This window comes from Mycteria americana, chromosome 10 (genome assembly GCF_035582795.1).
Source record: "Mycteria americana isolate JAX WOST 10 ecotype Jacksonville Zoo and Gardens chromosome 10, USCA_MyAme_1.0, whole genome shotgun sequence".
NCBI lineage: Eukaryota > Metazoa > Chordata > Aves > Ciconiiformes > Ciconiidae > Mycteria > Mycteria americana.
Genome location: NC_134374.1, coordinates 26,558,667 through 26,585,930, shown reverse-complemented (window position 1 = coordinate 26,585,930; position 27,264 = coordinate 26,558,667). Strand labels below are relative to the sequence as shown.

General features: G+C 46.3%; 1 protein-coding gene across 1 annotated transcript in view; it reads left to right on the top strand.

Annotated features, from left to right (window-relative positions):
* The window catches only part of MSN (moesin), a 47,133-nt gene extending 28,308 nt beyond the window's left edge, over window positions 1-18,825 (top strand). The window contains exons 3-13 of the mRNA XM_075513318.1: window positions 9,180-9,275; window positions 9,811-10,085; window positions 10,539-10,622; window positions 10,976-11,122; window positions 11,594-11,690; window positions 12,747-12,910; window positions 13,361-13,491; window positions 14,162-14,322; window positions 14,854-14,946; window positions 15,382-15,615; window positions 16,664-18,825. Coding sequence (XP_075369433.1) covers window positions 9,180-9,275; window positions 9,811-10,085; window positions 10,539-10,622; window positions 10,976-11,122; window positions 11,594-11,690; window positions 12,747-12,910; window positions 13,361-13,491; window positions 14,162-14,322; window positions 14,854-14,946; window positions 15,382-15,615; window positions 16,664-16,828 — 1,647 coding nt within the window. The 3' untranslated portion in view covers window positions 16,829-18,825. The remainder of the gene's footprint in view (window positions 1-9,179; window positions 9,276-9,810; window positions 10,086-10,538; window positions 10,623-10,975; window positions 11,123-11,593; window positions 11,691-12,746; window positions 12,911-13,360; window positions 13,492-14,161; window positions 14,323-14,853; window positions 14,947-15,381; window positions 15,616-16,663) is intronic.
* The last annotated feature ends 8,439 nt before the right edge of the window (window positions 18,826-27,264 follow it).

Here is a 27,264-nt window from a genome sequence, read left to right as displayed (position 1 = left end):
CTATTCTTAGCTCTAATGAACTGAATTGGTGCTATAGCTCATAATAATAATAATTAGAAAGCAGTAGATGTCTGCAGTCATAATTCATAAGATAGGAAGAGTCTTACGAGGGAGCTAGTAAGCTATCTTTGCTTGGCTTACTTGCAAGCGTTGTGTAATTGATTACAAAGAGTAGTTGGTCTCTAAAACAGGAGAGGCTTAACTGGGTTTCAAATGTTGCTGCAACCCTTAAGTGCAGGTGAAGTGATATTCTATGCTCCCATCAGGCCCTGAGGGAAATCTTAAGAGAAGTTAGGTACTGTACTGGATTGGGCTGTCTTCATCTGGGTGCTTCAGCCTTCCCCTGCATTCACTGGCTAGCCAAATTTCCTCCTACTTCGGTCCAAATAGAAGCAGGGAGGCATGTGCAGCCCAAAGTTGGAGGAGCTGAAGACAGACATTATCAATGGCAGCGGCCGAAACTTTGACAGGCTCCACTATGTTTCTCTGCTGTAATCCTGAAGGATTTGCTCCTTGGAGGAAAGTCTGAACAGTGAGTTCGTAGCTTAAAGAAAAGTACAATGAATCTTGGATTAATGACAAGATGAAGGAACTGCCAGAGGAGATATGTCAGATATGGGTGCGGTTCAGTAGTGCTAAGCGTTCTGGGGCTAGCTCTACATAGTACCTATCTTAATGAAGAGAGGAACTTAAGGGCTGACCCACCCATAGAAGTCAGCTATTTCATTTGGGGCCAGCAAACCTAATTTAAAATTTTTTTTAGATGTATAACCACAAACTACTACTTTCTCTCATACTCAGCTGGATGATTCAACACTAGATATTATATTGCGCTTTGCAGCCCAGCCCTGAAATGGAGGGAATAGAGTGAGATCCTAGGCTTTACTAAAAGAGCATCCTTTCATAATGGGAAAAGCAGAAAGGCTTTCAGGAAAGTTGTGAGTTACAGCGTAGTTCAGCTGTCTGTGTGTTACTACATAGTAGCTCCTACATATTTTAGCCCTGTGTGGTCTCAAATCTGACAGGTTTTGATTGATAGAAGTGAGAGCTGGATTCTGTCCAGAATCCACGTGTGCAACGTGGAACTCCACCACAGTTAGTTCATGGGAGCATATGCCAGTGAAGCTGAGGTGACGTACCCCCAGGTTCATCAAAACGTGAGCTGTTTTTTTGGAGAGGGTGCTCTTCACATGGATGCTCCCCATGATTATTTTTCAATATCTGGTTTCTGACATTATCCAACAAAGGACCAGGTGCTAAGAAGTGATACTACTGAAGTCAGTAGTATTTTTAATCTGCACGTGATTTTTTCAGTCGGCTCTAGACCATCTGCAGCTTTTGCTGCAAACTGACGTTGTGGTGGCAGGCATGGGCTTCAGCGACTTGTGTCTGTTTTGGGAAGCATCTGATCATGTTTCCAGTATGGGAACTCTTCATGTCTTAGTAATTGATTTTCACTCCTTTGTGTCATGTTCTCAAACAGCTGCACGTTCTCCTCCCTGCAATGTGTTTCACACAGCACCTGTCTAAACAGAAGTTTTGGTTTGTTTTTTCCATAGTAAACACTTTGCTAAGGGAGAAAACAAATGCTGTTGCAGAACTAAGTTTCTAAGTTGGTAATGTAAATGAGGCAGTGTTTACTTCAGCTAAATTAGATTGTAGGTGGAGTGGGAAGAGGAAATACAGTGGGGAAAAAAGTGTCTGAAGCTAGCTGTTAAACATTTGCTATCTCTAAAAGGTTTGGTGGACACCATCTCTTTATACCGTCCATATATCACGCTTGCTGGAATAAGAATTAAACTGTTTCTACTGCCTAGCACACGAGATTTCCTTGTGGGGTAGTGATGTTGGTTCCTCACAGGGCTGATATTGAAACGAATGTCCTAGGGCCTCACCAGTGGCAGATGCCCAGGCTTTGACTAAACGATCAGTCAAAGACCTAGCGCAACAGTGCTGGGCGCTGTTAGGGTGGTACCACCACAGTGATGGTGCTGGGAAGACTAACCCGCTGCCAGGGCTTGAGGACGTTGTGAGCAGTAAGGTGGGGAGTTGGCAGCAGACGTGGGGATGTCAAAAGCCTTCCACCTCTAGCATGAGTACGGAGTTTTGGAGGCTACTGCTATGTGAGTGGTTGAGGAGCCTAATCCCAGCTTCCGTTGCTGCCCTGCAATCTAATCGTTGTCCCTTTACAATTAAGGAAACTAATTGCAAAGGAGGTAGCTATTCAGCTCCTGCCACAATGGGAAACGTTTCATCTTGGTCTCTGAATGCAGATACACAACAGACTGTTGTCTGTCCATCTTTTTTTTTTTTTTTTTTTTTTTTTTTTAAATGGGAAAATTTTAGAGGCTCTTTTTTAGAAAATTTTTCAAGGCTCTTTTCTATTGCAAAAGAGACTTTATAGTCAGACTTGCACATAAAGGAAAGCAAGTACTTCTTGTATATGGACATGCTCAAACAGATTATTGGTCTTTGCATAAAGAACTAACTGAACACCAAGCCAAAACATGAGAGCCTCTAGTGAGCTGATGGTAAATACTAAACTTGCTCCCTTTAGTATGGGGATGGGGCTTTGAATATATTGTCAGCTGGCATATATCCACTATGTTTCAAACGGTTGAGCTGTTTGTGTGGATTAGTTCTTGTAAAGGGATAGTCCGGGGCTGTTCTGCCTGCTGACACTGCTAACAGGGACTAGGCAGTGACTGCTGTCTGACTGATAATCTGTTCACTCTATCTCAGTTTCTGTCCCACGATGCGTCCCGTGATGGGGTGTGTAAGAACAAAGTTATGGCTGTTCATTTTCTAGCTCCCTTAAACTATGTTATGCTCCTGGAGTTGCTAATCTAGTGTTTTCTGCATGACGCTGGTTCTGAAAAAGGAGCTGCTTTCATCAATGCTTTTGTGAGGGAAGGGAGAGTTCCTCTACAAAGCAAACTTAAGTTTTGCTGTTGCAGCACATTGATCTTCTGGTGTGAAACCTGACTTTTGACTCTTTCACAGAAGAAATTTTAAGATATCCTGCATGTTTTTGCCCTGGAGTGCCCTTTCACTTTGAGCTGTCAGTTCTGAGTTAAGCAAAGAGGAAGCTGCTAAGCATTACCAAGCTTTCCAGCTGCACAGCTACCTTGGTGCATGCCGCTGGCTTTGTTCAGTAACATTTAGGCAGTATTTGTTTCCACCCGCTGTGTATAAAGGTAGATAAATATAGTTATTATGCCACGCATAATTCTGACCTACTCTGAATCGGATTCAGAAGACTCTTGGAAAGCTTGTGTTTAGGTAGTAGCTTCGTGAGGATGAACAGTTGGGGTGTGAAGTTCCATAGTAACAATAGGTGAATGGGCTTGAGGTAGAAATGTTCCTGTCTCCCTCTTTCCTGCTTGGTTAGGTTCCAGGGTGAATTTTTGTAGTGACAGAACAATGCAGATGTTTCACTGCTTTGTTGGAAATCGTCTTCTGCTGCAAAGTAGCTGGCTGTAGAAATATCATTGAGCTGATATACAGTGCAGTAACATCATGATTTATACTAAAGCTCTTCCTATAACACCCCATCCCCTAGGCTTGTAACTGTACAGCTTTAGCTTAAATAGCTTAAGCTTGTGTGCACGGACGGAACCTGGATTAATTGAGACGATGATTCTACTGTCTGTCTTCTGCAGCTTTGCTTATAGACCTCTTTGCTTACGTACCTCTTAGCATCAGCTGCTAAACTCCAGTGCTTACTGACTCACTAGCAAGAACAGTAACTCTGCTCCCATTCCTCAGCTGCTAGTGATGGATTAAATGAAGAGCTTGAGGATGGGCTATGCCTGTCAGGGGTGCTGCTTATCCCACAGGCCTGATTACTTCACAGGTACCTTGAAATAGTGCTTTCCTGGGGATGCCCAGGCACTGCAACAGTGATGGCTGCTTGTTTTCCTTCTTTGACCCTTTTCTGTGTCAGACTGAGGTGCAGTTGGACTGGAGACTAGTGTGTGTAAAACAAAGCATTGCTTTGCTTTGTGTATCTCCTATAAGTGAAAGATTAACCCTTTCTCTGGTACAACTGCTTAGCTACTTATTGCTGTGGATGTTGTGTCCCTCCAATCTTCTTTCCTCTCAAACTTTCTTTTTTTCTTGGGGTAAATTGATTCTAGCTGGAATCAGTGAGATTTTGGCCTGTTGGGGGGGCGAGGGGGGCTAGCCCCTGCCTTGGATGGGGCGAGAGGTAACAAACTCGCTTGCCTACAGTGTTCCACGGCTGGCTGGCTGGCAAGCTTTTGCAGAAACACCCTGGTTTAGTGGACGCTGCATCTTACAGGCTCCTCGGGCAGCCTGCGTACAGACTAGTCACAAAATCCTCAACTGCTATGAATTCTGCGGTGTGAAAACATACTCCCTTCTTCTGTCCCCCACATGCTGTATGAGCTGTCCCCCACAGCTTCTCAAATGCTTTGTTTCTGATCGCTTCTGACCTTGGATCCTGCTGGTGCCTTGCTCTTTCATGCCCCCTATTCCTGCTAGTCGCTGGTAGAGGAGTCTTAGCGCTCTGCTGTGCTAGGTCTGTTGGGTGGTGAATGCAGTCGGTGGGTGGGGATCTCTACCCATTTGATAGGCCTTACATCAGGATCTTTTTAACAATGAGTTGTGGTTACTAAACTGTTCAGTCAGTACTTCCTTCCCCAACCTAAAATGAACTCTAGTTCTCCAACTTCAGAACAGGTTTGCTTCTCCGTGATATGCTTAGTGCTCTCTGAGCCTATAGCTGGCCATGTAAACTTCAGTCCTTCCAATGCTAGCGTTTGGACGTTGCAAAGTCCAGGAGATGGTGGCTTCAGCATGCCGCTCCAGAATAAGCCTTTAGAGTAACCAAAAGCACCCAATCTCATTAAAGGTGATCTCTGTCCAATTAAGAGCCACAAAGCCAAGTCACAGGTTAAGGAGAAATGTGACATTAGAAAAACTTTAGTATCTCTCACTTCAGACTTTGAAAGCATGTGGTTAACCTTCCTAGGAGGCTTTTCCTCAGTTTCATGAGCTTTTTGGGGTCAAAACTAAGCTTGTAATGGAAAGGTGCACTCAGCTATGGATTAAAATTGTAACAGTAAGCATCTCTCTGCTCACTCTAAACCTGATCACTGATGCTGTGTTTTATGTTCAGCATTGAGCCTAATACGTAGTGGAGTGCAGGGGTATTTTTTTGTTTTTTCTTTTTAATTCTTAAGGATCCTACAGATTTCATTAAGAGCCAGAGCTCCTAAGATTCTGAGTTCATGTGCCCTGCCCTGCCTTGCTTATCTGCTGCAGTGAGTTTAATGGTTTTGTAGAGTACCAGTTTGTCAGTCTCTTCTCTCGTGGTTGCTAAAGCTTACAACACAGGCTTACCAAATCCCTCTCAACTTTTGAGTAACTCCAGCTGAGTTGAGCCGGTTTAGAATAAAAGTGGCTGGTCTCTCATAGCCTGTAAACTAAGCTTTGTGAGGAGGGAGACTTTAGAGAAGCCTTTAGCCTTGGTAAGGTCCTACCTACTAGTGTTTAAATACATAGGATACTGGTCTGGAGCACTTGATCCAGTAGATGAAAGCACTGAACCAAAAACTTACTGTGGCAGTTTCATGGTAGAAAGCAGCAAGTCTGGGGACAGTGGCCGGTTCCTCCAGCAAACCCCAGAGTTCTTGTTTGTGTAATGAAGGCTTGTGGTCGAGTGGTATGGAAATGTGTCTCAAGTTTCACAGGAACATGTGGAAACTTACTGGCTTTTATAAAAGCAGTAGTCCAACCAAAAATGGACTACTTGTTGCTGAGGAGGTCAATGGCAAACTGTAATAAGCTTAAAAACTCAAAGAAGATCCTGTCATTTAGCACTTTGGCATTTTAGCACTTTGAAAGGGAAAGTTAGAAATATATCCATCAGCCAAATGGAAAGGGAACAGTTGAATGTTTATGGCTGTAGTTGGAGCCCATCTTGGGTGTTAAGTTAGGGTACCTGGAAGACCATGTTCTAAGTCGTTTTTGACTATGGCATATGAAACTGCAGGTATGGCACCAGTTCAGAGCTCCTCCAGCAATAAGGTTTGCTAGCAGTTTTCCCTCAGAAGTGCTTGACATGCCTGTCGTAGAAAGGGAGAGAGGCCCACTTCATCTTTAACTGGGACAGCGGGTGAGATTCAAGACAGATTTGTGCTGTGGTACAGCCTGGGATGCTCTGGCCTTTGGCACAGGAACTTGGTCTGAGTGGAATGTCTTCTCCTCTGCTTGCGTGCTTTGGTTGCCCATGTGTAGATAGTGCTTTCATGCAGGATCCACACTTGTTTGCCAGTGTGGTGGTGTATTTCCTGGGCTGAGAATGAGGGCAATCTTCAGTCATCATCTTGATGTAAAATCTATATTTAAGAGGCTACTTATGGCTCCTCTCCTGCTGTGGGGCAGCACTCAATGGCAAGAACATAGTTTGGAAGGAGATGAGTGGGTGCTGAGGGGAAGAACAGGAGGAGTCATGCAGACCTGGAAAATGTGGAGTAAAGAGAAGTGAGAGAAAAGGTTACCCAGAAGCCCTTGTGTTTCTTCTTTGAATATAAGTAAAAAAAATTGTGCTACTGTGTGCTTAGACTGTTTGCAGAAGGTGAAGTGAGAGTCACTAGAAATGCACCTCTTTCCCTGAGGCAGTATTGCTCACTAAGTGGAATTTTAAGCTAATGGTACTCGATGAAGAGCTTTGTCGTGGCCGGTCAAGGTACTGTGGGACAGCTGGATTTTAAGGCTGCCTGTAATCTGTTGCCAGCTGTAGACTAGGCCTTGTACTGCAGGCTAAACAAGACCCAGGGTCTGACTTAATGTTCTTGCTGGCTCGAAAAAAAGATGTCACTCCCCGGCCGAGAGTGTAAACTTCAGGTATTTAAGTATAGTGGTCTGTGTTAAACAAACAGTACTCTGTATTCTTCTGCCCTGTGTGCCAGCCCTTCTCCATCCTCAGCCACTGCCAGTAACTGTTTGCTTTTTGGAACATGGCACAGTTCATCAGGGCTCCGAATGCTGTACAGCCCCAAACGTAATTGAGATGCTAACTGCCAGCCAGACTCCTTGCAGCTGTAGAAAGCTGTTTCTTCTTCATGCTTTTTTCCCTTGCTAAATGGAACTGAATAACCTGCTAAAGCTGAGGTAGGGGGGAGGACTGTCTGCCCCCCTGCCTTGATTCAGTAGCAGCTTGGGGGTGAGACGCTGTGTGCTGTGCTGTCTCCCCCTCTCCTCTGCCCAGTCCGTTGTTGTCGCTGCTATTGCTGTGCAGACTTCTGCTGTGGAATAAAAGTCCTTTTGTGCAGGGCCTCCGTGTGACGCCTTTCAGTTCCTTGCTGGCAGTCCAGCTTGTTGAATTCCCAGGCGTAAGCTGCTGACAAATGGAAGGGAGGCAAGCAGACACATGCAGCAGAGGGGGGAGCTTCCATCCCATTCAGATGTGAATGCTGCCCAGAAGAGAGCTGTCTTTAGGCTCTCGGACAGCCTTTCTTCCCCTCCTTGTACCACATGCTTTCAATGCGTACAGCAAACGCTGATTCTTCCCCAAAAGTCTCCTTAGCTGTGCACATCCTACTGTGTGATACGCACAAGTGAAGGCTTATCCACCCCACATTCCCCTGTGGTTACAGGGGCTGTAGGCCAGCTCTCCAGTTCATATTCAAGCAAGGACAGACAGAATAATTTCATGGACTCCGGTGGGATGATGCATATAGACTACGTGACCTTGTGTAGATTTTGTCTCTGTGCTACTAATAGTATGCCTCTGCAGAAAGCTCCCTTTGGTTTTTGGGCCTGAAAGGAGCTAGGGCCCTAATGCTGCTTTTGTAAGGCCAGAAGAAATGCCTCATCCAAGCCCTAAAGAATCTAACTAGTACTGTGTTTGCGGGGAACTTAGGTCCTTGGTGTTGTACCTTGCCAAAGCTAGAGACCACATCGGAAGGGAACAGAGTGCATCCTTAGGATTCAACAAGGAAGTAATTCAAAAGGAAGCAGGCATTTAGGGAGAAATCATAAAACATGGGAGAAGGCAGTACAAAATCACCTCACCTTACCTGGCGGGGGGACACCGTGGCCAGGCAGCCGGTTTTCCCAGGGTGAGGCTCGTCCCCTGCTGTCCAGTTGTTGAGCCCCTCTGAAGGAGGGAAGCTGTGAGCGAGCCCGAGGCTGGGTGGTGTGTGAAAGCAGCTTACGGTGTCATTCTTTAGGTACAGGGTCGACCCACAGGCAAGCGTCTTCTCCCTCCCCCTTCCTTGTCTAGTAATGAAGGTGACATTGTTTGCCGGTATGAGAACAACTCCTGGGGGTTCAGGAGAGATGTGGGAGAACCTCAGTTTCTAGACTTGCTGCGCCCTGTGGCACGTCCCAGGCTTGCCAGGGCACAAAGCTGTGGCCTTGTGCTAGCGAACAGGCTTTGCCGAGAAACTTCCCCTCCTTTTTGCCAGCAGTAGCATTATACTGCAGTAGTCTTGCCCCCCCGTGAGGCTCTTGTCTCTTGTTACAGTATGTCTGCAAAGCTTTCTTCACTCTTACTTCCATAGCGCCCGTGGTGTGCTAGGGAGATGACGAAGGAGAGAGCTTACATAGCAGTGTGGTTAATTTCTGTGGTGGCTCTTTGTCCTGGCACAAGGGACAGCATATCAGCTTACCCACTGTAGTACCTCTTAATGGTGCCCCTCATTGAAGAGCTGCATGAAAGGCCTGTCCACAGCTGTCGGTGGAGTAGAATACAAATCTTAAAATAGCACAGCCTAGTAGGACACAACCTAGCAGGGTGATTCATGGCTTGCCCAGGAGTAGCACACTTGCATGACAAGTGAGGGGTGTACCTGCAAGTGGAGCTGCGTTGTTGATTCCTGGCAGCTATTACACCTGGCAGAACTGTTGCATCATATTTTGGCTATACACGTTGGCTTATGAGTAGCTGGAGAAAACAGTGTCCCAGCTGTTGTTTATAAACAGCAACAAGCCTTGAAGAGATGAGGGAGAGGGAATAATACAATATATCTCCCACTTAAGACCCCTCCGATGCCCTATCATCTATGCATGTCCACCGTAGCAGGGGAGGCAGAAGGCTAGGGCAGCGGTCGTCTTCATGTTCATCTGAACTTACCTCTAACACGTTCTCTGCCACCAGTGAGATCAGCCCGTCTGCCTGGGGCTCTTGCTAATCATCTGTCTTCCAGGTCGTCAAGACAATTGGTCTAAGAGAGGTCTGGTTTTTTGGACTTCAGTATCAGGACACCAAGGGCTTCTCAACATGGCTGAAATTGAACAAAAAGGTATGTTTGCTCCAAGCTTTCACTTGTCCTGGGTTCCCTTCTCTTAGATGCCAGGGGCAAATTCAGTCTCCGTACTTCTGTCAGGGATCTTCTTCTTGCCTCTCCACACACCTGAAGTACCGCAAGATTAGCGAGTTGGCATTGCCTTCCTTCAGTCTGCACCCCCATCCCCAAGGTACAAGGAGTCATGGTGTCTGACGTGGTCCTCCTGCATCTAGTCCTGTTTGTTATCCAGGCAGGTCTGTTACCCTTCCTGGTAACGTGCTAATGCAGTGCTCATGTGAGCATCTTGGTTGGAGAGAAACCTAGAAAGCAACCTACCTAGCACTGATCGTAACTAGTGGCTTCTCATAAGTCCTATGAGGAGAGGCGATGAGGTATTTAGCAGTAAGGAATTGAAAATCCTTGCTCTTCTGCCCACTCACTTCTGCACTGGAAAGGAGAATTTTTTCTAATGCATGCCTGTCTTTCTGTTTGTAAACGTGCTCTCCTTCACGCGGTATGTAGGCTATAAAATCCGATAACTCTGTTCTAGGTAACAGCACAGGACGTACGCAAAGAAAGCCCCCTGCTTTTCAAATTCCGTGCCAAGTTCTACCCAGAGGATGTGGCAGAAGAGCTGATCCAGGACATCACGCAGCGCCTTTTCTTCCTCCAAGTGAAGGAGGCAATTCTGAATGATGACATTTATTGCCCTCCAGAAACAGCCGTCCTTCTGGCTTCTTATGCTGTCCAGTCAAAATACGGAGACTTCAACAAAGAGGTGCACAAGTCTGGCTACCTTGCTAGTGACAAACTGCTCCCACAGAGGTAAGTGAACCCCGGTAGTCTTAGACCTTCTTTGCCTTAAAGGGTTTGGGATTTTTTTGGGGGGGCGGGGGGTGTCTTGATTGGAACGTTCAGAATAAAATACAGCCTGGTGCTTCTCTGAGCATTGGGATTAGTATTCATTTAATTAAGAGCTTTAATCTTAAACATACTACTTCTGATTAGAGTTTCTTCAGTAGCAATAGGGAGAGAAGCTCAAAACCCATAATGCTACAAGGAGAAGCACAACTGAATACAACTTGTCATTTGTCAGAATTCTGAATACTGACTGATGTGTCTCTAGCTAGCCTTATAATAAAACTTATTTCCTGGAATATTTTTGTGGAGGAACTGTGATGTCAGTGGAGTATTTAATGAAGCGTTAATCAAGAGTGATGTGACTGTATGCACATGAATGCAGTGGCTGGTCTCAAACATTCGATGTACTCTTTCTAGAGTTCTGGAGCAGCACAAGCTTAACAAGGACCAGTGGGAGGAGAGGATCCAGGTGTGGCATGAGGAACATCGAGGAATGATTAGGTAACTGATGAAGTGTGAAACTGCAGTATTTCAAGTAGTGTGATATATGCTAGTGTGTAATGTATGAATGCACACAAAAATCTGTGGCTTGCTTCGGGACGAGTTGGCGTTCTTCAGGTTATTCTGCTCAGAGTAACTAGGTTCACATGCCTCTGCCCTTGCTAGTCCAGATCAGCTGACTGTTCTTAGTAAAACAAAACCGAGTTTGCAGAGTTTGTTGTTATCTACTAGGGTGATGCTTGGAACCTTTGGCAGCTTGTTGCTGCTCTGCCCATGTAGGAAGACAGCACCTTCTTGCTCTAATGGCTTATAGACTCAAAAAGGAATATCTGCTTTCTTTTCGCACGCTGCAGAGAAGATGCTGTCTTGGAGTACCTGAAAATTGCACAGGATCTGGAGATGTATGGTGTGAACTACTTCAGCATTAAGAACAAGAAGGGCTCTGAACTCTGGCTAGGTGTAGATGCTCTTGGACTCAACATTTATGAGCAGAACGACAGGTAATAAACCCCGGCTCCTCATCATTGCCTTCAGCTCCGTTCCAGTATAAAGGCATTAAAAACTAATCTTTTCTGGAATTCAAGTCTTTAACTAAACTCTACAATTTCTATATCATTCTTGGCTGTGTTTTTGACACTGCCAAAATGATCTATAAAACGTGCTGCTTTGGACCAAAAAATAAAAGAAATCGGCAAATCTTATCAAGCTAGTTTTACTTGTGTCCCTAGTCTTCCTGCCGCAGATGCATTCTCCAGTTCTGTTTTCCATTTAAAAAAAAAAGCGGCATTGAAAAACTGCTTCTTATGTTTGTAGTTCATTTGCATGACTAATCTTGTTTGCTGATTCCAGTCAACGTAAGAGTACTGAAATATGAGGGCAGATTTGGTAGAATTTTGAGCTTTATATTGTAAGGCAAGAATTTGGAATGACTTGGGGCTCTTTTTATTTCCTTTTGCTTTCCATTTCTGCAGGCTAACACCGAAAATTGGATTCCCTTGGAGTGAGATCAGAAATATCTCATTCAATGACAAGAAATTTGTTATCAAGCCCATTGACAAGAAAGCACCAGTAAGAAGCAACATTCAAATTAAACTTTCAGCTTCTTAGCTGAAAGATCTCCCTCACCCCCCCGATCTTTTAATCAATAATGTCAACACTGACTTAAGCAGTGCTCTACTACCTGATCTGTTCAGGGCAGTATGCACAGAACGGGTCTAATGGCAGGAAGGTGATGCTGGGATTTGTTTCTGGCTAGGAGGGTAGAAATTTATTCAGTATAACCTTAAGCTGTTCCAAGTCAGTGGCAGGGAGAAGCTCTTTGCTTAGGATTTCTGATTCTCCTAAGACCGTTCAGATTCTCTGATAATACAGTTGGGGATCTGAGGCACCTATGTTAACTGGGAATTTTGCGGCCTGTTGGCTTTAGTGGTGTGTGGGATGGTGTTTGCAGTTTTTCACCTTACTTGAAGCTGAAGCTTCAGGTCATTTTTTAGAGTATTCTGGGAGGGTTTTTTTTCTTGCAAATTTGTAATGAACGTAATTGGTTATCTTTAAGGTTTATTAATTTCCTGTGTCAGCTGGTATCTTCTGTTCTTCTGGTCATTCTTGTTGCGTTGCTGCTTGGAAGCATTTCCCTGCTGCTGTTGCTCCTTTTTAACAGAACAAAGTTATTTATCCATTGGACATAATGTTTAGCACCCTTTCTGGCATAAGACGAAACATTACACTTGATGTGGCTGACCAGACTATTGCATTAAATAACTAAGTGGGAAGAAAGGTGGGAGAAGTCATAGTCTCAGTGGGCCTGGTAAAGCAGCGGCTGATGGTGTTTGTAATGAAACAGTGAAGCTAAGTCGCTGTGTACTGTATGTGCTAGGGATGCTTTACAGTGAAACCCAGCACACTGTAACAACAAGATGGGCACTTCTGCCCTGTGTGTATTTGTCAGGCTGAAATTCATTCCTGAAAGATAGCTGTCTAACTACCACCACCGATGAATTAGACACCGTTAAGAAAAGCTGGCTAGCAATTCTAAAAAGCTTAGGGAGTTGGAGCGTATTGCATGCACAGGGGGCTTCTTACGCTGAAGGAACAGGTCTAATGCTGCCTTTTTCTTGTCCCAAGGACTTCGTATTCTATGCCCCTCGGTTACGGATTAACAAACGAATCTTGGCACTTTGCATGGGGAACCATGAGCTCTACATGCGCAGACGTAAACCAGATACCATTGAGGTGCAGCAGATGAAAGCACAGGCTCGGGAAGAGAAGCACCAGAAACAGATGGAGAGGTTGGTAGGGTTCTGAGTAACCTGGACTTGGTCGATCACTGCACAGTAGCATCACGTGGTAGATAAATTGCTGGCAGCACCTTAGTCTGCTTGAGCCAAAAATAGAGCAGATTGCTTTCTGCTTCAGTAGACATAATGGGATGATGGAAATGGCACTCATCACAAATGTGACCCACCATCACTTTCTTAAAGGTTCGCCTGTCTATTTGGCAGGACTAATATGGATCTTGATATAAGGAGATTTCCATTATAACATTGCTATTATGAACTTGAGATGAATGCCAGCAGAGCTTTTTCTTTCTGCACTTCTATAAAGGGGCATGTCTGAGGTAAAACTCATCAGCTGAGTGCTGTAGTGCACATCTCTGGTGTGCTCATTGCTTTGCCAGGAAGTGCTCCAATGTGAGTAGTTGTTAATTTGAAATCGCGTTATGACTTCCCCCTCATCAGAGCCCTGCTGGAGAATGAGAAGAAGAAGAGGGAGTTGGCAGAAAAGGAGAAGGAGAAGATTGAACGTGAGAAGGAGGAGCTAATGGAGAGACTCAAACAAATTGAGGAGCAAACCAAGAAAGCTCAGCAAGGTAATATGAAATGTTCCAGTATTTCCTTAGATGCATAGTCTGAGTGAGAAGGGTTCAAGTAGTAAAGCTGTGAGCATCTCGAGGCATTTGGCTCTCCAGTATTGTGTGCTAACTGGTGTTAGGGCCCTGGGTTAGCCTTCTGAAGCTGCATGTAAGCCCTCCATATGCAGCTGCTGAAATAGGACTTCCATTAAAGAGATGGGTGGTGGCCGAGATGCCTCTCTGGCAGTGATAGTACCTTGCAGTTGTTCATGTGCTGGCTGGAAGCTTTATCCTAGCACATCTGTAGAGGAGGGAGTCAAAAAGTGTAGCAGGGGTCACACCAGCCAGTACTCTGGGGTGATTACTACCTAACTGCTTGGCCAGTGTTACACTGTGGTGTTGCCCAAGCAAAATGCTGTATGCTTCTCTGCCTTTAAGGATGCCATTTTGGAATGGGTACTTCCCCACAAATCAATCAGGCAAGTAATCTGTTGGCTTGGAACAGGCCTGGCTTTTGGTCTTCCAGCTGCCGTTACAACGTGAAGGAGAGGAAAGGGAACGGTTGCTTGCATCTCTCCTTTACTTGTCCCTCTGAAGGAAAACCCTCATCCAGAATGTAGGTGTAAGGGCACCTTCCTCTTCTACTGCCTTTCTTTACTTGATCAAATGCGCTCCCCTATTCTTTCAGAACTGGAAGAACAGACCCGCAGAGCTATGGAGCTGGAACAGGAGAGAAAACGAGCTCAAGAGGAAGCAGAGAAACTGGCTAAAGAACGTAGAGAGGCAGAAGAGGCAAAGGAGGCCCTATTGAAAGCATCCCATGATCAACAAAAGACCCAGGAACAGCTGGTAAGTGGGTGAGCCAAAAATCGGGTAGGGAAAATAGTGACAGGGTAAGCATCTAAGCTCTTGAAGCAAGCCAGGCTATGAATATAGTGAGGAAGCATAGTTTGGTTCTTTAATGTTTAGCCTCATGCAGATGAACTTATACCTAAATACAAGTGTATTTGTACAGTAGATCTGGGTTGTTGTGCTTTTTGCCTTTTTTTGTATATGATGCTGAGAACAGAGTGTAGAGCTTGCTAATTGCGTTCCCTGGTCTGGATTCAAAGAATTGAGTTCTGTAGCTCTGTCTGGAGGAGAAGGAAAAGAAAAAAAAAAAAAAAAAAAAAAAAAAACAAACCACACAACCCAACCCAAAACATTTTTGTCTTCCTTTTCCCTTGCCTTATGGAGATATCGGTGGGACTGCAGTTTACGGGAAGGCTTTCTCCTTACCAAAAAGATGTTAGAGATACTGTTTTTATTCAGGACTTGGACTAAATGCTTCATTTCGCAAGTACTTTGGTTTTGTCCCCACTAAAAGCCTTTCTTTTGCAGGCTGCTGAGATGGCAGAACTCACAGCTAGGATCATGCAGCTGGAGCTGGCCAGGCAGAAGAAGGAGAGCGAGGCCCAGGAGTGGCAACAGAAGGTAAAGCAGAATTTGAGCCAACGGCAGTACTTCTTGTGGAGCTGCTCTTCTTTCTGTGTTGTGACCTAAACTACTGCACTAGATACCACACTACACTGAGTGGCTGCAAGCTTGAGGCTGTTGTAAATACCCAGCTTTGCTTTTCTTGGTGGATTGAGTGCCTTATTCTAACTCCATGTAGAAATATTTTGACTAATTAGCCCTGTAGCCCATTTTCCATGAATTATAACCATTCTTCAAATCTCTGAAGTGTTAGCCAGCAGAAAATATTGCAAATGATTGTGGACGAGTAGCTTTGGAACGTACCACTTCAGTGTGCAAGAGGTGCAACGTTTCCTGTAATAAGCACCGAGTAATGCTTCTGTGCGGTTCTGCGAGAAGTCTCACGCGCTCAGGGTTATATAGACTAACTCACTGTGGCATGTCCTACTGCAGGCACAGATGGTGCAGGAGGACCTAGAAAAGACCAAAGAGGAGTTGAAGACTGCCATGAGCACCCCTCACGTCACTGAGCCCATGCACTCTGAGAATGAGCATGATGATGAGCAGGATGAGAATGCGGCAGAAGCCAGCGCTGAGCTACGATCAGAGGCCACCATCAAGGACCGCAGTGAGGAGGAGCGCACCACTGAAGCAGAGAAGAATGAACGGGTCCAGAAACACTTGAAGGTAAGAAGTCGGCAGCAGAGAGGGTGTGTGTCTGGGTGCTGCTTCTATTCTTCTTGCCGTTAATTGCAGCTAGGAGGTATTACTGGTATTTAAAAAAAAGGGGGGAGGGGGGGAGAAGAGGAGTGATCATGATCTTGCTGGATAGCTGCTTAATCATTGAGCAGAGAAGCAGATCTTGTCTCCTGGCACTTGACTTCCATTTCACTGGAAGCAGTGAAGTGTTTTCAAGCAGTGCCAAAAAGCAGCATCTGTCAGACATAGTGTGCTTGTGTGAGTCTTACCAGCCACCTGACAGCTGTTCGTAGCCCTGGCTGCAACGAATCAGAGACTTGGTCCAGTTCCTATCAAGCAGCTGTCTGTAGCTGTCTTGGCTGACTGGGTTGCACTGCAAAACCCTGAGAGCAGCCCGCTATGGCTCAGCATGAAGGGAGCAGTGCTGCGCTACCTTCTCATAAGGAACTCCAGTGTTCTGGCGTTGACTCTTTCCAAGCGTTTTGTTACGCTGCCTGCTGTCTGCCTGACTTGCATCAGGCTTTGCTTGTTCTGCATCATGCTGTGGTGGTTATACACAGGCAAAGTTGACAGAGGTGCACTTTATCTTCTGCAGCAAGTTTCTTTTGTGGTAGAAGGCTAGTTACTGCTCAAATTCTGCAAGATGCTCCTGTTGTCTTTAGGGATCCCTCCACTTGACTCTTCTTCTGAAGTACATTGGAGACAGTCTTTCTCACTGTGCTAGACAAAGATAAATGGGGTGACAGACTGCCTTATGTTTTCTACCTTCAAATGTTAGGGAAAAATACTAACAACTTCCACAGAATCATAGGATTGTCTGGGTTGGAAGGGACCTCTTAAGATCATCTAGTCCCACTTCCTTGCTCAAGCAGGGTCAGCTAGAGCAGGTTGCCCAGAACTGTAAACATTTGGGCTTATCTGTTTCCTGTCTCCATGGATATTGAATCTTCAGGAGGATCAGCAAGGAACCTCCTTGTCCAGCTTTGAGTCTGTGGCATGTGCTAACCCATTGCTATCTGTTTCCCCTTCTCCGAAGGCTCTTTCCTCAGAGCTGGCAAATGCTCGGGATGAAACCAAGAAGACAGCCAATGATGTGATCCACGCTGAGAACATGCGTCTGGGCCGAGACAAGTACAAGACCCTCCGTCAGATTCGGCAGGGCAACACCAAGCAGCGCATTGATGAGTTTGAGTCCATGTAAACTCTCCCCTGCACCTGCTGCCCTGCACTCTCTTCTTCCCTCTTTCCCATCCTCTCCCGTCATTCACTCGTAATCGTGCTACGCTGGAACCACTACAGAAGAGTGACCACGGTCTTATTTATCAAGTTTTGGGCAAATGCTGGAGTTAAGCAACAGAAGAAAGAATAGTATTTACATCTTCCTGGGGTGGCTTGGGAAAGCAAACATGTATTGGGGCAAATCTGAAGTTGTTTGGCTTTGGGTAAAGTATCACTCCATTTAGTTTTGTATTGCTTACTGAAGTGGCTGTGTTGCTGTCCTCTCCTGTTGGGTGAGGAGGCCAGCAGATGCTTTTACTGAATTACGTACAGTAAAGTGCTAATAGTTTGACACTGTGCCTTCCTACTAACTTGCATAAGCGTCAGTATTAAGCTTAGTAGCCAGGGTCTGAATTTCTGACTTAATACAGGGTCTGAATCATGTAGCTGAGAAGGGGAGGCTGGAGCTTAGGAAGAAGAGTTGGATGTAGAATATCGACTTTCTTTCTAAAAGACCAAAGCTTTTGTCCTTCAAACATAAGCAGACCAAACAGATTCTGTGGCGTTCCTGCTGGTGTTACCTTTTGTCGTTTAATGATGGAACTTTGAATTTCCTAATCATGAGGAGGCCTTTGGAATATTTCCACTGATGCAGTGTGGTTTGGAGCCTCGACTTCCCTGCTTTCCAGAAGTTTTGTCTCTGGTAAATGGCTTTGTTCACTGTCATTTGTCCAATTTGAATGTAACCAGTGAGGCAGAGATAGCTAAAAAACACTGCCTTCCTTCTTGGGTTTGCCAATGGAAACCTAAAGGGGTAGGTAGAAATGTAAAAGACTAAAAATTCCCGTAGCTGCATTTTCCCTTGCTGAACCAGTCCATTTCTAGTCATGTGAATAGGACTTCAGGTTTTTCCATGAGGCCTTTTTAGCACATAGTCATTGGTGCCTTATGACTGTGTATAGATCTACTGTAGCTCAGATGTCTTTAGTTTAAACTAGATGCAATCATAAAAAGTGATCAGCAGCCGGGGACCAAAAACTGCTCTTGTATAAGACTGCATCTGTCTTCCTGGCTTCAAGCGGCATTTGAGGGGAGAGGATCCCGAGATACTTGTCCAGTTGCTGCCTTAATCCTCACTAGCACTCTGCCTGACCCCTGGCTCAAGTGCTTTTCCTTCCCCAGAAGGATGCTTTGCCCCCTTTAGCTTTGAGAACAGAAGGCTCTGTCTCTTATAAATGGGACACTAGTGGTTGTGAGACAGGTCCTGAGAGCCATTTGTACTAGTTGTTGTAGTACCCGTCACCTCCTGTCTTCCAAGCTATCCATGCTGTAGCTACCCAGAATCCTTCCTGCCATTTCTGGGGAGGAAACAGCCGTGTATGCTCAGGGTTGAATTGGATTTTGCCTTGATCCTTCACAGAAGGAAATGTTAACCTTCAGAAGTGGCCTCTTAAAAACGGATTCCACCTACAATGGAGTCCTCCTTTGCTTTGCCCTCCTTGGATTAGCCTGTCCCTGTAGGAAGTCATCAAGCTAGCCTGTGATGTATTTTCTTGTCTAGCATGATCCTAAATCTTGTGACTTTCTCAGTTTTGTGGATTCCCCTTTGTATGGTATCACTGCTAGTGGTGATAGAAGGAAAACATCTGAATGCTAGAGCGTTTTCAGCTCTCTGATCTATGGGAAAGGTAAAGGGGAACTGTGCCAAAAAGAAATATTTGTGATAGTGTTCATAAACTGCAGTATTTCCCCAAGAATTCCTTGGGCTGGGAGCAACCTTACCAGTGCTGTATTATTTTATTTTTTGGAAGCAATACAAGTCTGTGTGGAGATCCACACAAAAACCAGCCAAGCTCTGTTAGGAGCACAGCTTAGCGTGTTGCTTCTAAACATCCAGATACGTTATGTGGGAGCCCCCTTCTCTCCCTGGACACAGCATGCTTTTGAGGGGGACACGACATGGTAAGCTTTTGGTTGGCCTCAGTACTTTGAAAGTCACAAATGAAAGATTACGGTTAAATTTGTCAGAACTGATTTGCGTATTGCTGTACTGAAGGGTTATTGGCACTGGCTCTACATGAGTCTCGTTACTGGGGGAACAGACAACCTTTCCACTTCTGCTTTGGTGCTTTAAAGCTGGTTCTCAGCACTTCTGCTCTGTCCATGGCAACTATTGATGCATTTGGGGGAGAAAAGCCTTTATTACATTTTAACAATTTCCTAACAAGCTGATGTATGGTGCCTGGAATATGTGTTCAAATAATAAACCAGTAACCCTTTTCTGCTTCGATGGGTCACACAACACTGCTGAGCTCATGCATTATGATGCTGGCATGACTTCTGTTTATAGGGTTTTTTAATCGTTCTAATTCCAAATGGTCCAATACCGGAATGGAACGGCCTGTGCCAGTGAGTCCACTTAACTCTTTGTAGTTGTTTCAGCCCTGCCTTCTTAACCAGTATTATATTCCAGTGGTATCTAATCATATTTGATTTCAGTACTTCTAGCTATGCACAATTAGAAAATATTAGTCATGGGATGGAGGATATGTTTATGGTCCTCCTTCCCTTGGAAATGTATACTGTATTGTAAAGAAATGATATTTTGCAGGAAGACTAATGTAAGAAGCTTTCAGTATTACAGTGAGATTTGTGGACACATTTTTTTATTTGTTAGAATACAGTGAATTGTTCTCTTCCTCTCCATGTTCCAGTTTAATTGGATAACTACTCCTCTTGGGGGTTGGGGGAGGGAAGTACTTTATCAAATGTTTGCCTGGCTTGTTTTTTCTTGTTTTGTTTTTTTTTGTTGCTGTAAATTATATTGAGGTTTTTTGACCAGTCTTTTTACTGGATTATAATAAAACATCAGTTCCTTAAGGTTGTGGAGTTCATGGGTCCATGTGTTTAACTGCAGAGAGAACCTTGATATTAAGGCATTTTTTTTTTCCTGTTTGGAGGAGTTGTTAAAATCCATACCCTGTTCTTCCTAAAGTGCCAATAAAGTTCAGAGCAATTCAGCAGGTGGTGTCTGGCTGGTTACTTAAGGCTTGCTTTGAGTCTAGTGCTGTGTCTCCAAGCTAAACCAAGGTCTGCCTCCTGGTTCCTGAGAGGTCAGCCTCGTGGCACTCTCGCAAACAAGGAGATCGTACTTGCATCCTGAAAAGCAACTGCTCGAATAACCTCCCTTTCCCCCTCCCCAGCCCTCCAAGCTGTCTGACTGGAGCCAGTCCTGGCATTCGCATTTCTTTGTGGAGACACTGAGCATAAATCTGTATCGTGTTTTAACTTGCAAATGGACCAGTCAAATGGAAGAGGAGGAGCTGCTGTTGGAACTTGCTGCTGGTGAGCGCCTGCCGTGCCACGCCCAGGCCCACGTGCATCCACGACCAGGCTAGCGCGCAGAGGGTGGCTGGGCCTTGATTCTGCTGCTTGCCCCCGACGTCCTGCTGGGTCTGTCCTGCCCTGACCCTGTACCGGGGATTTCAACCCAATTTGTTTTGCGGCTACCTTGCTGTGGCCGTCTCTGCCTGTGTTTCCTGAGGGCTCAGGACTGGGTCTGATGATGGAAGGGCATGGCTACTGCCACTTTTCTGCTAATGAACTGTGTGATCTTTGTTTGTAGCTGCTTTCCATGTGGTTGTGGAGACGGGCTTTGCGGAACCTTTGCCTCATGGTTGCTGCACTGCAGAATAAGGCGGAGATTTCATCAGGACGCGTTATTGCCCAGAGATCTGGTGCTAGGGGAGAAACCTGAACTTGTCTATAAACAAAACGTGAAGTGTGGAGCAATGGAGACTTCTGCGATCCTCTCCAGGCTTGGCATAGATCCACTTTCCGTAGGTGGGTCTTTCTTGTTCTGTCCTTCCAGGATTCCAGAAACCTGAACACCACTGGGGGAACTGTGTGTCTGCTTCAAGGCTGCTGCAGCCTTTAAGTGAAGGTTGCACTGGTCTGGGGAGGTTGCTCTCACAAATGGGGTTTTTGCTGCTTTTATTGCCCTTGCTTCTTGATGGACAATACCTTTTGGGTTGTGCTGAAATTTCTGCAGTCTCTGAGGACTCTGTGCATGCAGCCAGATTACTCTTCTGCATGAGTGGCCTAGCTTTCGTGGCATCCTCTTGTCTGCATCTTTAGAGACTTAAGAGGCTTAGTAATTCTCTGGTTAGGTATATCTATATCTTGTCTTTGAAGAAATGGAAGTGTGAAGCATTAATGGCTGAAGGCTGCTTCTGTGTGGGACCAAGTAGTAAAAAGAAAAAAAAAATCTGAAACATCTGAGTCTTCTAATCTGTTGGAAGGCATGTTGTAGTTTAGAATCAGAAATTTGTATTTAACCTCTAGTTTGTGTAGACAGCTTCTGCTGGGTTTGCTGTTCTGTCCATGATATGTTTCAGATCCAGTTTAGGCTACACCTACAAGTGTTGGGGGCCCAGATGCTTTTGTCTGTGGGACAGGGACAGGCTGGAGCATAAAAGGCTCTCAGAAGGACTGGGGACCAGAAACACTTTTTGCAGGTTCTGGAACGTGGCTTTATTAAGCAATGCAACTTACTAAGAACTCTAAAGAAAAGCTAAAGTAACTCTGTAGAGTCAAGTTTTCATTGAGATAAATCTGTCTGGTGGACTAATGCATTTGGCGGAGGACACTTTGTCCTCCTACTCGGAGTCAGTGCAACTGTAGAAATAAGGCTGTGATTGCTTTTTCCTTCTCTTGTTTTCACTTTCTAAGGCAGAGATTTGCAAGGGGTTGGTCTCCAAATTCTGATTTGTTTTGATGTAGACAAGTCCTGTAGGGCTTCTCTAGGTAGATGAGAAGCTTATTGGTTGCTTGCTCAGGCTAATACATTTGGAGGGAAGCATGGGCATTTTTATTTTTTAAGTGACCTGGTGTGAGATTCTCAGTGAACAGATGAGCAGGCTCGGTAGCCTTCCAGCCATTTCCTTTTTTACTGTGATGAATAATAATAGAATGTGAGCACCCCCTGATGCCACGCTTATCAGTTCAGGTCAATTTGTGTAGGATAGTTAGTAACTATGGCAGCTTAGGGAACTAGATTAGATTTTGCTCTCTACTTACCAGGGCAGGACACTGCCTTTTGACAGCACTATCCTCTTGAAATCTGTTTTGGGCGGTGGAACCAGTAGATAGTCTCTGAGATAGCAAACAAGATCTGTTCCCCTCTTTCTCATGTTAGCTGGTCCTAGAAGCTGCTGCTTCTGTCTGTAACCTGGCTTCGGACTTGGCGCATCGTGCGGCAGTAGCTCTCCATTAAGTAGCTGCCTCTAATAGCTGTTTTCCAACGTCTTGCAAAGCTTGACAGTGCGATATACCGGGTAAGGTATGATAATCGTAGACAGTTGTATGGCAGCTGCCTGAACATCTACAAAGGCAGACTATCTCCCAATGAGAAAGTAGAGAATAACTGAGGTATGTCTTGCTTGCCCTGTACGATCAGTGTGACTGTTCTGTTGAGTGCTGGCTTTGCAGCTATACAGAACTCAAGATTGGGCATGCAGTCTAATTATCTTAGCCCAGTGTACAATCGGAGCACGTGACAGCTGGCAGAGAACAGCGTCATTCATCTCTGGCTGATGTCAACCCATAACTGCTGTGTACCCTTACGCAAGTTGACTCCACGTGTGATGTTAATGTCTCCCTTGCAGAAAAATTAACTCATCTGTAAGAGAAAGGATCTGGGCCTCAATGGATCGAACGTTAGGCTGAGGCTGGCTTTTGTCTTGCAGGTCTGCAGCTCTAATTTAAGCGCAGTTTGTGGACAAGGGTGCAGGTGCTTATGACTGAACAATGCCTAAAGGAACATCTAGTGCCAAGTGGTGGGTCTCTGAAAGTTACTAGTAATTTTAAGATGGACTTTCTCAGGATAGATTGCAGGATGAAGTGGGTATAGGGAAAAGTGGAGGAAAGAATGAGGAGGAGACATTAAGGAAAGAGTAGAGCTGAGACTGCAAAAAGGAATATTGGGAGCTCCTGGAAGGGACCGTACCTCCCAGCTTCTGTTGAGAATGCCCTTGCTCTGAGCAGGCGTTAATACCATTGATACAGCTTTCTGGTGAGCAGAGTTAGCTGGAAAATTACAAGCACCTGTGATTGCTATTGCCTCTGGTTGTGCATCATCTTTTAAAGAAATACAAGCCAGGGTTGATCTTCAATCATCAAGATTGACTGAAGGGTCAAGGGGATGCAGAATATACTGCTCTTGAGCTGGGAGGTTACGGCGAAGGCTGTCTATACCCCACGTGCAGCAGTACTGCCCTCCCATCCATCTTTGAAGCATCCTTGACTGACTGAAGGAGAAGCATCTGCAAGTGAAGGCCGTGGCTGGGGCACAGTAACTTCTTAGTGGCCTTCACCCAGCCAGGCAGCAGCTGCATCGCCAGAGGTGATGTTGTGAATTCATTTTGTTTCCTTGTTGCAGGGTTAGCCCGTCTCTGATGATTGCATCACTGCCCTCTTGCTTCCAGTGGTGAAAATTTGGCCCTTGCTCCTTTTGTTTGTAGTGATTCTCAGAAGGTTGCTGAACGTCTAGAGAAAGGTCAGAGCAGGCAAATGGTAGTCTTGTTTGAGAGATGTAGAAACTGAGGCACGTTGACAGTCTTTCCCCCAAGCCTCCAGCCTCTACGAGGCAGTATCGAGACTTGAGCACGCTTGAAGCAAGCACTTCGTCCGCAGGGTTGTGTTCAGTGCATGTGTTTTGGGGCAGCACGCTCTACCTGGTCCTGGGGGCCTGGAGGAAGCAGAACAAGCACAAGTTGTCCTATTTGCTTTTATTAGCAGCTTGTTCTGGAACAGGGAAGGTGGTTGACGGGCTTTCATAGTGACAATGGGGAAGGGGAATTTTAGTTTTGTTCAGTGGCTTTAGTTCTGTGTATATAGGCAGCCTGTATCTGCTTCCTTACAGGAGTATTTGTGAGGTGGTGGGCTCGGTAGGAGGTGGGGGGTAGGCTGTTCTTGCTGTTCAAGTCAAGAACGAAGGCTGCGTTCTGGAAACCTTCATTATTCCTGGGTCTGCGTGCCTGCTGCTCCGACTACGGTCCCTGAGACTTCACCCGCGGGAACGGCATGGGCTTGCCTCTGGCTACCTCCTGGCAGTGACTGAGCCAGTGCAGCTCTGGTAAAAGCACTTCTCTGTCTCAGGTGTGTGTTTTATCCCTCATCCCTCATTCACGCTCCTCAGAGGCCAACCAAGAATCCTTTCCTCCCATTTCTTTGAGAGGTAAAACAAGGCACGGAGGATGACGTGTTTCTTCCAAGGCAGAAGAGCTGCGGCTGAACCTGGTGGCCCATTTCACAGAACTCAGCTCAGACTTCCACCTCCATGCCCTTTGCGTGCCCGGGCTGCCTGCCTTCCCACAAACCTGGAGGAGGGCATGGGCCAGTCCCGCTTGCTCCAAACAGTAAAGGAGTGATGACTTCTGTACCGGGGGCACAGTGCTGGCCTGCAGCTTTGTCGTGACTTGTTGAGCGGCTTGCTCAGTTCCTCCCTCCCCTCTGGACACTTTTCCTTTGGGAGTTCCACTGTTGAGCACCTGGGATTTTATCAAATACTGATTTGATAAAATGCTCCAGTATTGGAGCAAACGGGTGTTAATTTGCTTGCCTGGGATGATACCTCTGATCTGTCCGCATATGTTGCGGCTTGCTCGTGGCTAGGGGCCAGGTGTTTCTGACTTGTGTGTGATTTTTTGTCTCTTCCCTCTCTGGCTCTTGTGGTTGTTCTGCTGCAGGACGGGCTGCTGCTCCTGATTCTTCCAGCTCCTTCTGATTCTTCTTCTCCTGCTCCTTCGCAGAGGAACTTCTTCCTCCCTTAATTTATCCAATGTATCAAATCTTGATTCAAATGGTAGTGGAGTTACTCTCACAACCCCAGAACTGCAGCATCACTAAAACTGGATTAATGTGTATAATAATAACTACAGGATTACGCGATGATTTTCATCTGCTTTCAGAGAGGCAGCAGACTAACGTAGTAATTTTAAACCTTCCGTCTAGGGTCTCTTGGAAGCCACGAAGTTTACAGAAGAGCTCTTCTGGTCAGAGCTGTTTGCAGAGAGTGTCTTCTGCCCAAAGGAACCGATGCAAGTCTGCTTTGTGCTGACTACGCCTACGTGTTTGCTGAACCGGCCCACGGAAGGACTGAAACTCTAATGGTGGTCAGGGGAGCTGGGTCTGGTGTCTGAGATGTCTGAGCATGCTTCTGGCTGCGGAGAGCTGCAACGGTATCGTGTACCTTCTTGTGATACCAGTGCGGTGCTGATTTCAACCTGTTTACTTCTTGTGCAGAAATCGGGGATGAGGTGGAGTTAACGGCACCTCATAGCTGTTTTGGACGTTTGCATGAGAGTCCCTCGACGGGGCAGGGAGGGGCAACTTGTCCTCTGTTTGGTGCAGAAGAAACTGGGTGATGTATTTCAAGGGAGAAAACCGCTTCCTTCCCAGCGTGTGCTAACACGCCGCCGATGTGTGGGCACAGCCCCTGCACCGACAGCAGTGTGACCTGCTGGCAAGCAAGAGGCGCGGCGGGGGGGTGCGTGTGCACGCTGGTGGAAACTTGGCTTCTGCCCAATTTCTGTGAAACAGAGCTAAAGATTCACTTCAGCTGTGTTTGTCCTGCACATAAAGTGTGTGCTGGCCTCCAAAGCACCGTTAGGAGGGGTTTTTTCAACGGAAGGATATTTTTGCTTAGTTGGGGTTTTTTTTGTTGGTTGGCTTGGTTTTTGTGGGAGGGGTGGTTATTTGCAAAGCTTTCTATTTTTGTGTCCTGGGCTAAATGAACAGTGGTTTACTATGGTCAGGCTGCATTTACTTCTAGGCTTGCTGCTAGATGTCGTGGGGGAGAGGAGGGGAAAAGGAGATCTTACTTCTGCCCTTTTCCCCCCGTTTCAAATACCTTAAAACAGGCTATCCGAACTCAGTATAGGGCATGATTCGCTCCTGCCCCAGCAGGGTTGCTCCTGCTCTCGCCAGAGGACAGTTGTCCGCTGCCTCTCACCTCCCTGCAGGACTGGGTGTGATGCTCTCAGACCTGGCCTCCCTCTCTGCTGTCTCTCTCCCATCGGGTGGCATTGACCTGTCACTTGCTGTGCTCCGAGTTCCTGGCAAGGAGAGAGGTCAGTGCCCCGCAAACACGCAAACGTCCTTGCTGTGAAAACTGCTGCGCGTACGTCTGGTGTATCTCTCAATTCAAGGTTCGCTGAGAGATAAGATGCTTTGTGGTTTGTTTGGATGTGCTGTGGCCCCTTTCCTGGTGTCTCTCGTGGCAAGCCTTGCTTTCCTTCCATGGAAATGACTGAGAGACAGAGCTGGGCTGCCTGCTGCCTCTCTGTAGTGCCTGAAAAGCGAAGGCAGGACTGGGCAGAGTCTCTCGGCTGCTTAGGCTGCACAGAGCGATTTTAAATCCAGGGGTGAGCTGCAGCCCAAGAATTTGGGTTTGAAGGCTGAAGTACTCAGGGCAGCTTGCAGGAGAGAGCAAACCACCTGGCAAAGCTGACCTGAGACTGGGGGCCACAGAGCAGGGACACTGGCCAGAGCTGCGTTCAGCTGAGACAAACGGCTCACCTCACTGCCAGCTCTTCTCTGTGATACCAGCAAGGGTGGGGAGGGAAGCCTTTGAAGGATATTCTACAAATGATTTGAAATGAGGAATTTTTACATTAACTGGGGTCGAGGGGTGGAATGACAGAGAAGTCCCAGTGATCCTGGGCATGGCTGGGCAGCCTGACGTGCACCCACGCCCGCCACGTGGCACCCCTGCTTTGGCATCGCGCCCCTGCCCCGCTGCTCCCAGGGACGTGCCATGGGTGCCTCTCGGCAGACGGCAGCGCTCTCACTGACTCTGGACCTGGGGGAGCACTCACTCTGGATTGAAATCCTGGTGATGCTCGGTGGTTTGTCCTGCCCTCCCGGCACTCACAGAGCTGTTGGCCTGAACAAAACCTGAGGGGCAAATCCCGCAGCAGGAAAAAAATGCATTTGTGGGAGGAACAGGGGCTGGCATGAGGGTGCTGCAAGGCTGTGATCGCTGGTTGCCAAGCACAGCACACATTGAGCTAGGAAGCGTCACCCACGTTCAGCAAAAGGAGTGAGGAGACTTTGGTCAGTGGTGCCCTGCAAATACGACTCCGAGTTACCTCGGATCACGTCCCTCCACAGCCCAGCACCGCATGGTCCTCTTGCATGTGTCCTGTCACGGGAGCAGCACTGTCCAGCCCGTACTGGGCAAACAGGAGTGAGGCGGCATGAAACATTCCTCTGTGCGGCTCTACCAGGTGCAAAGGGAACAGAGGGGAGTAGACAGGTGACTTTAGAAACTGGATTTCCCCCTAAGAAAAAAACAGTTTCTTTCTTTTTTAATCCGTTATGCATTGCCTGTGAGTTTCTCTCCACTGAAGCTATCTC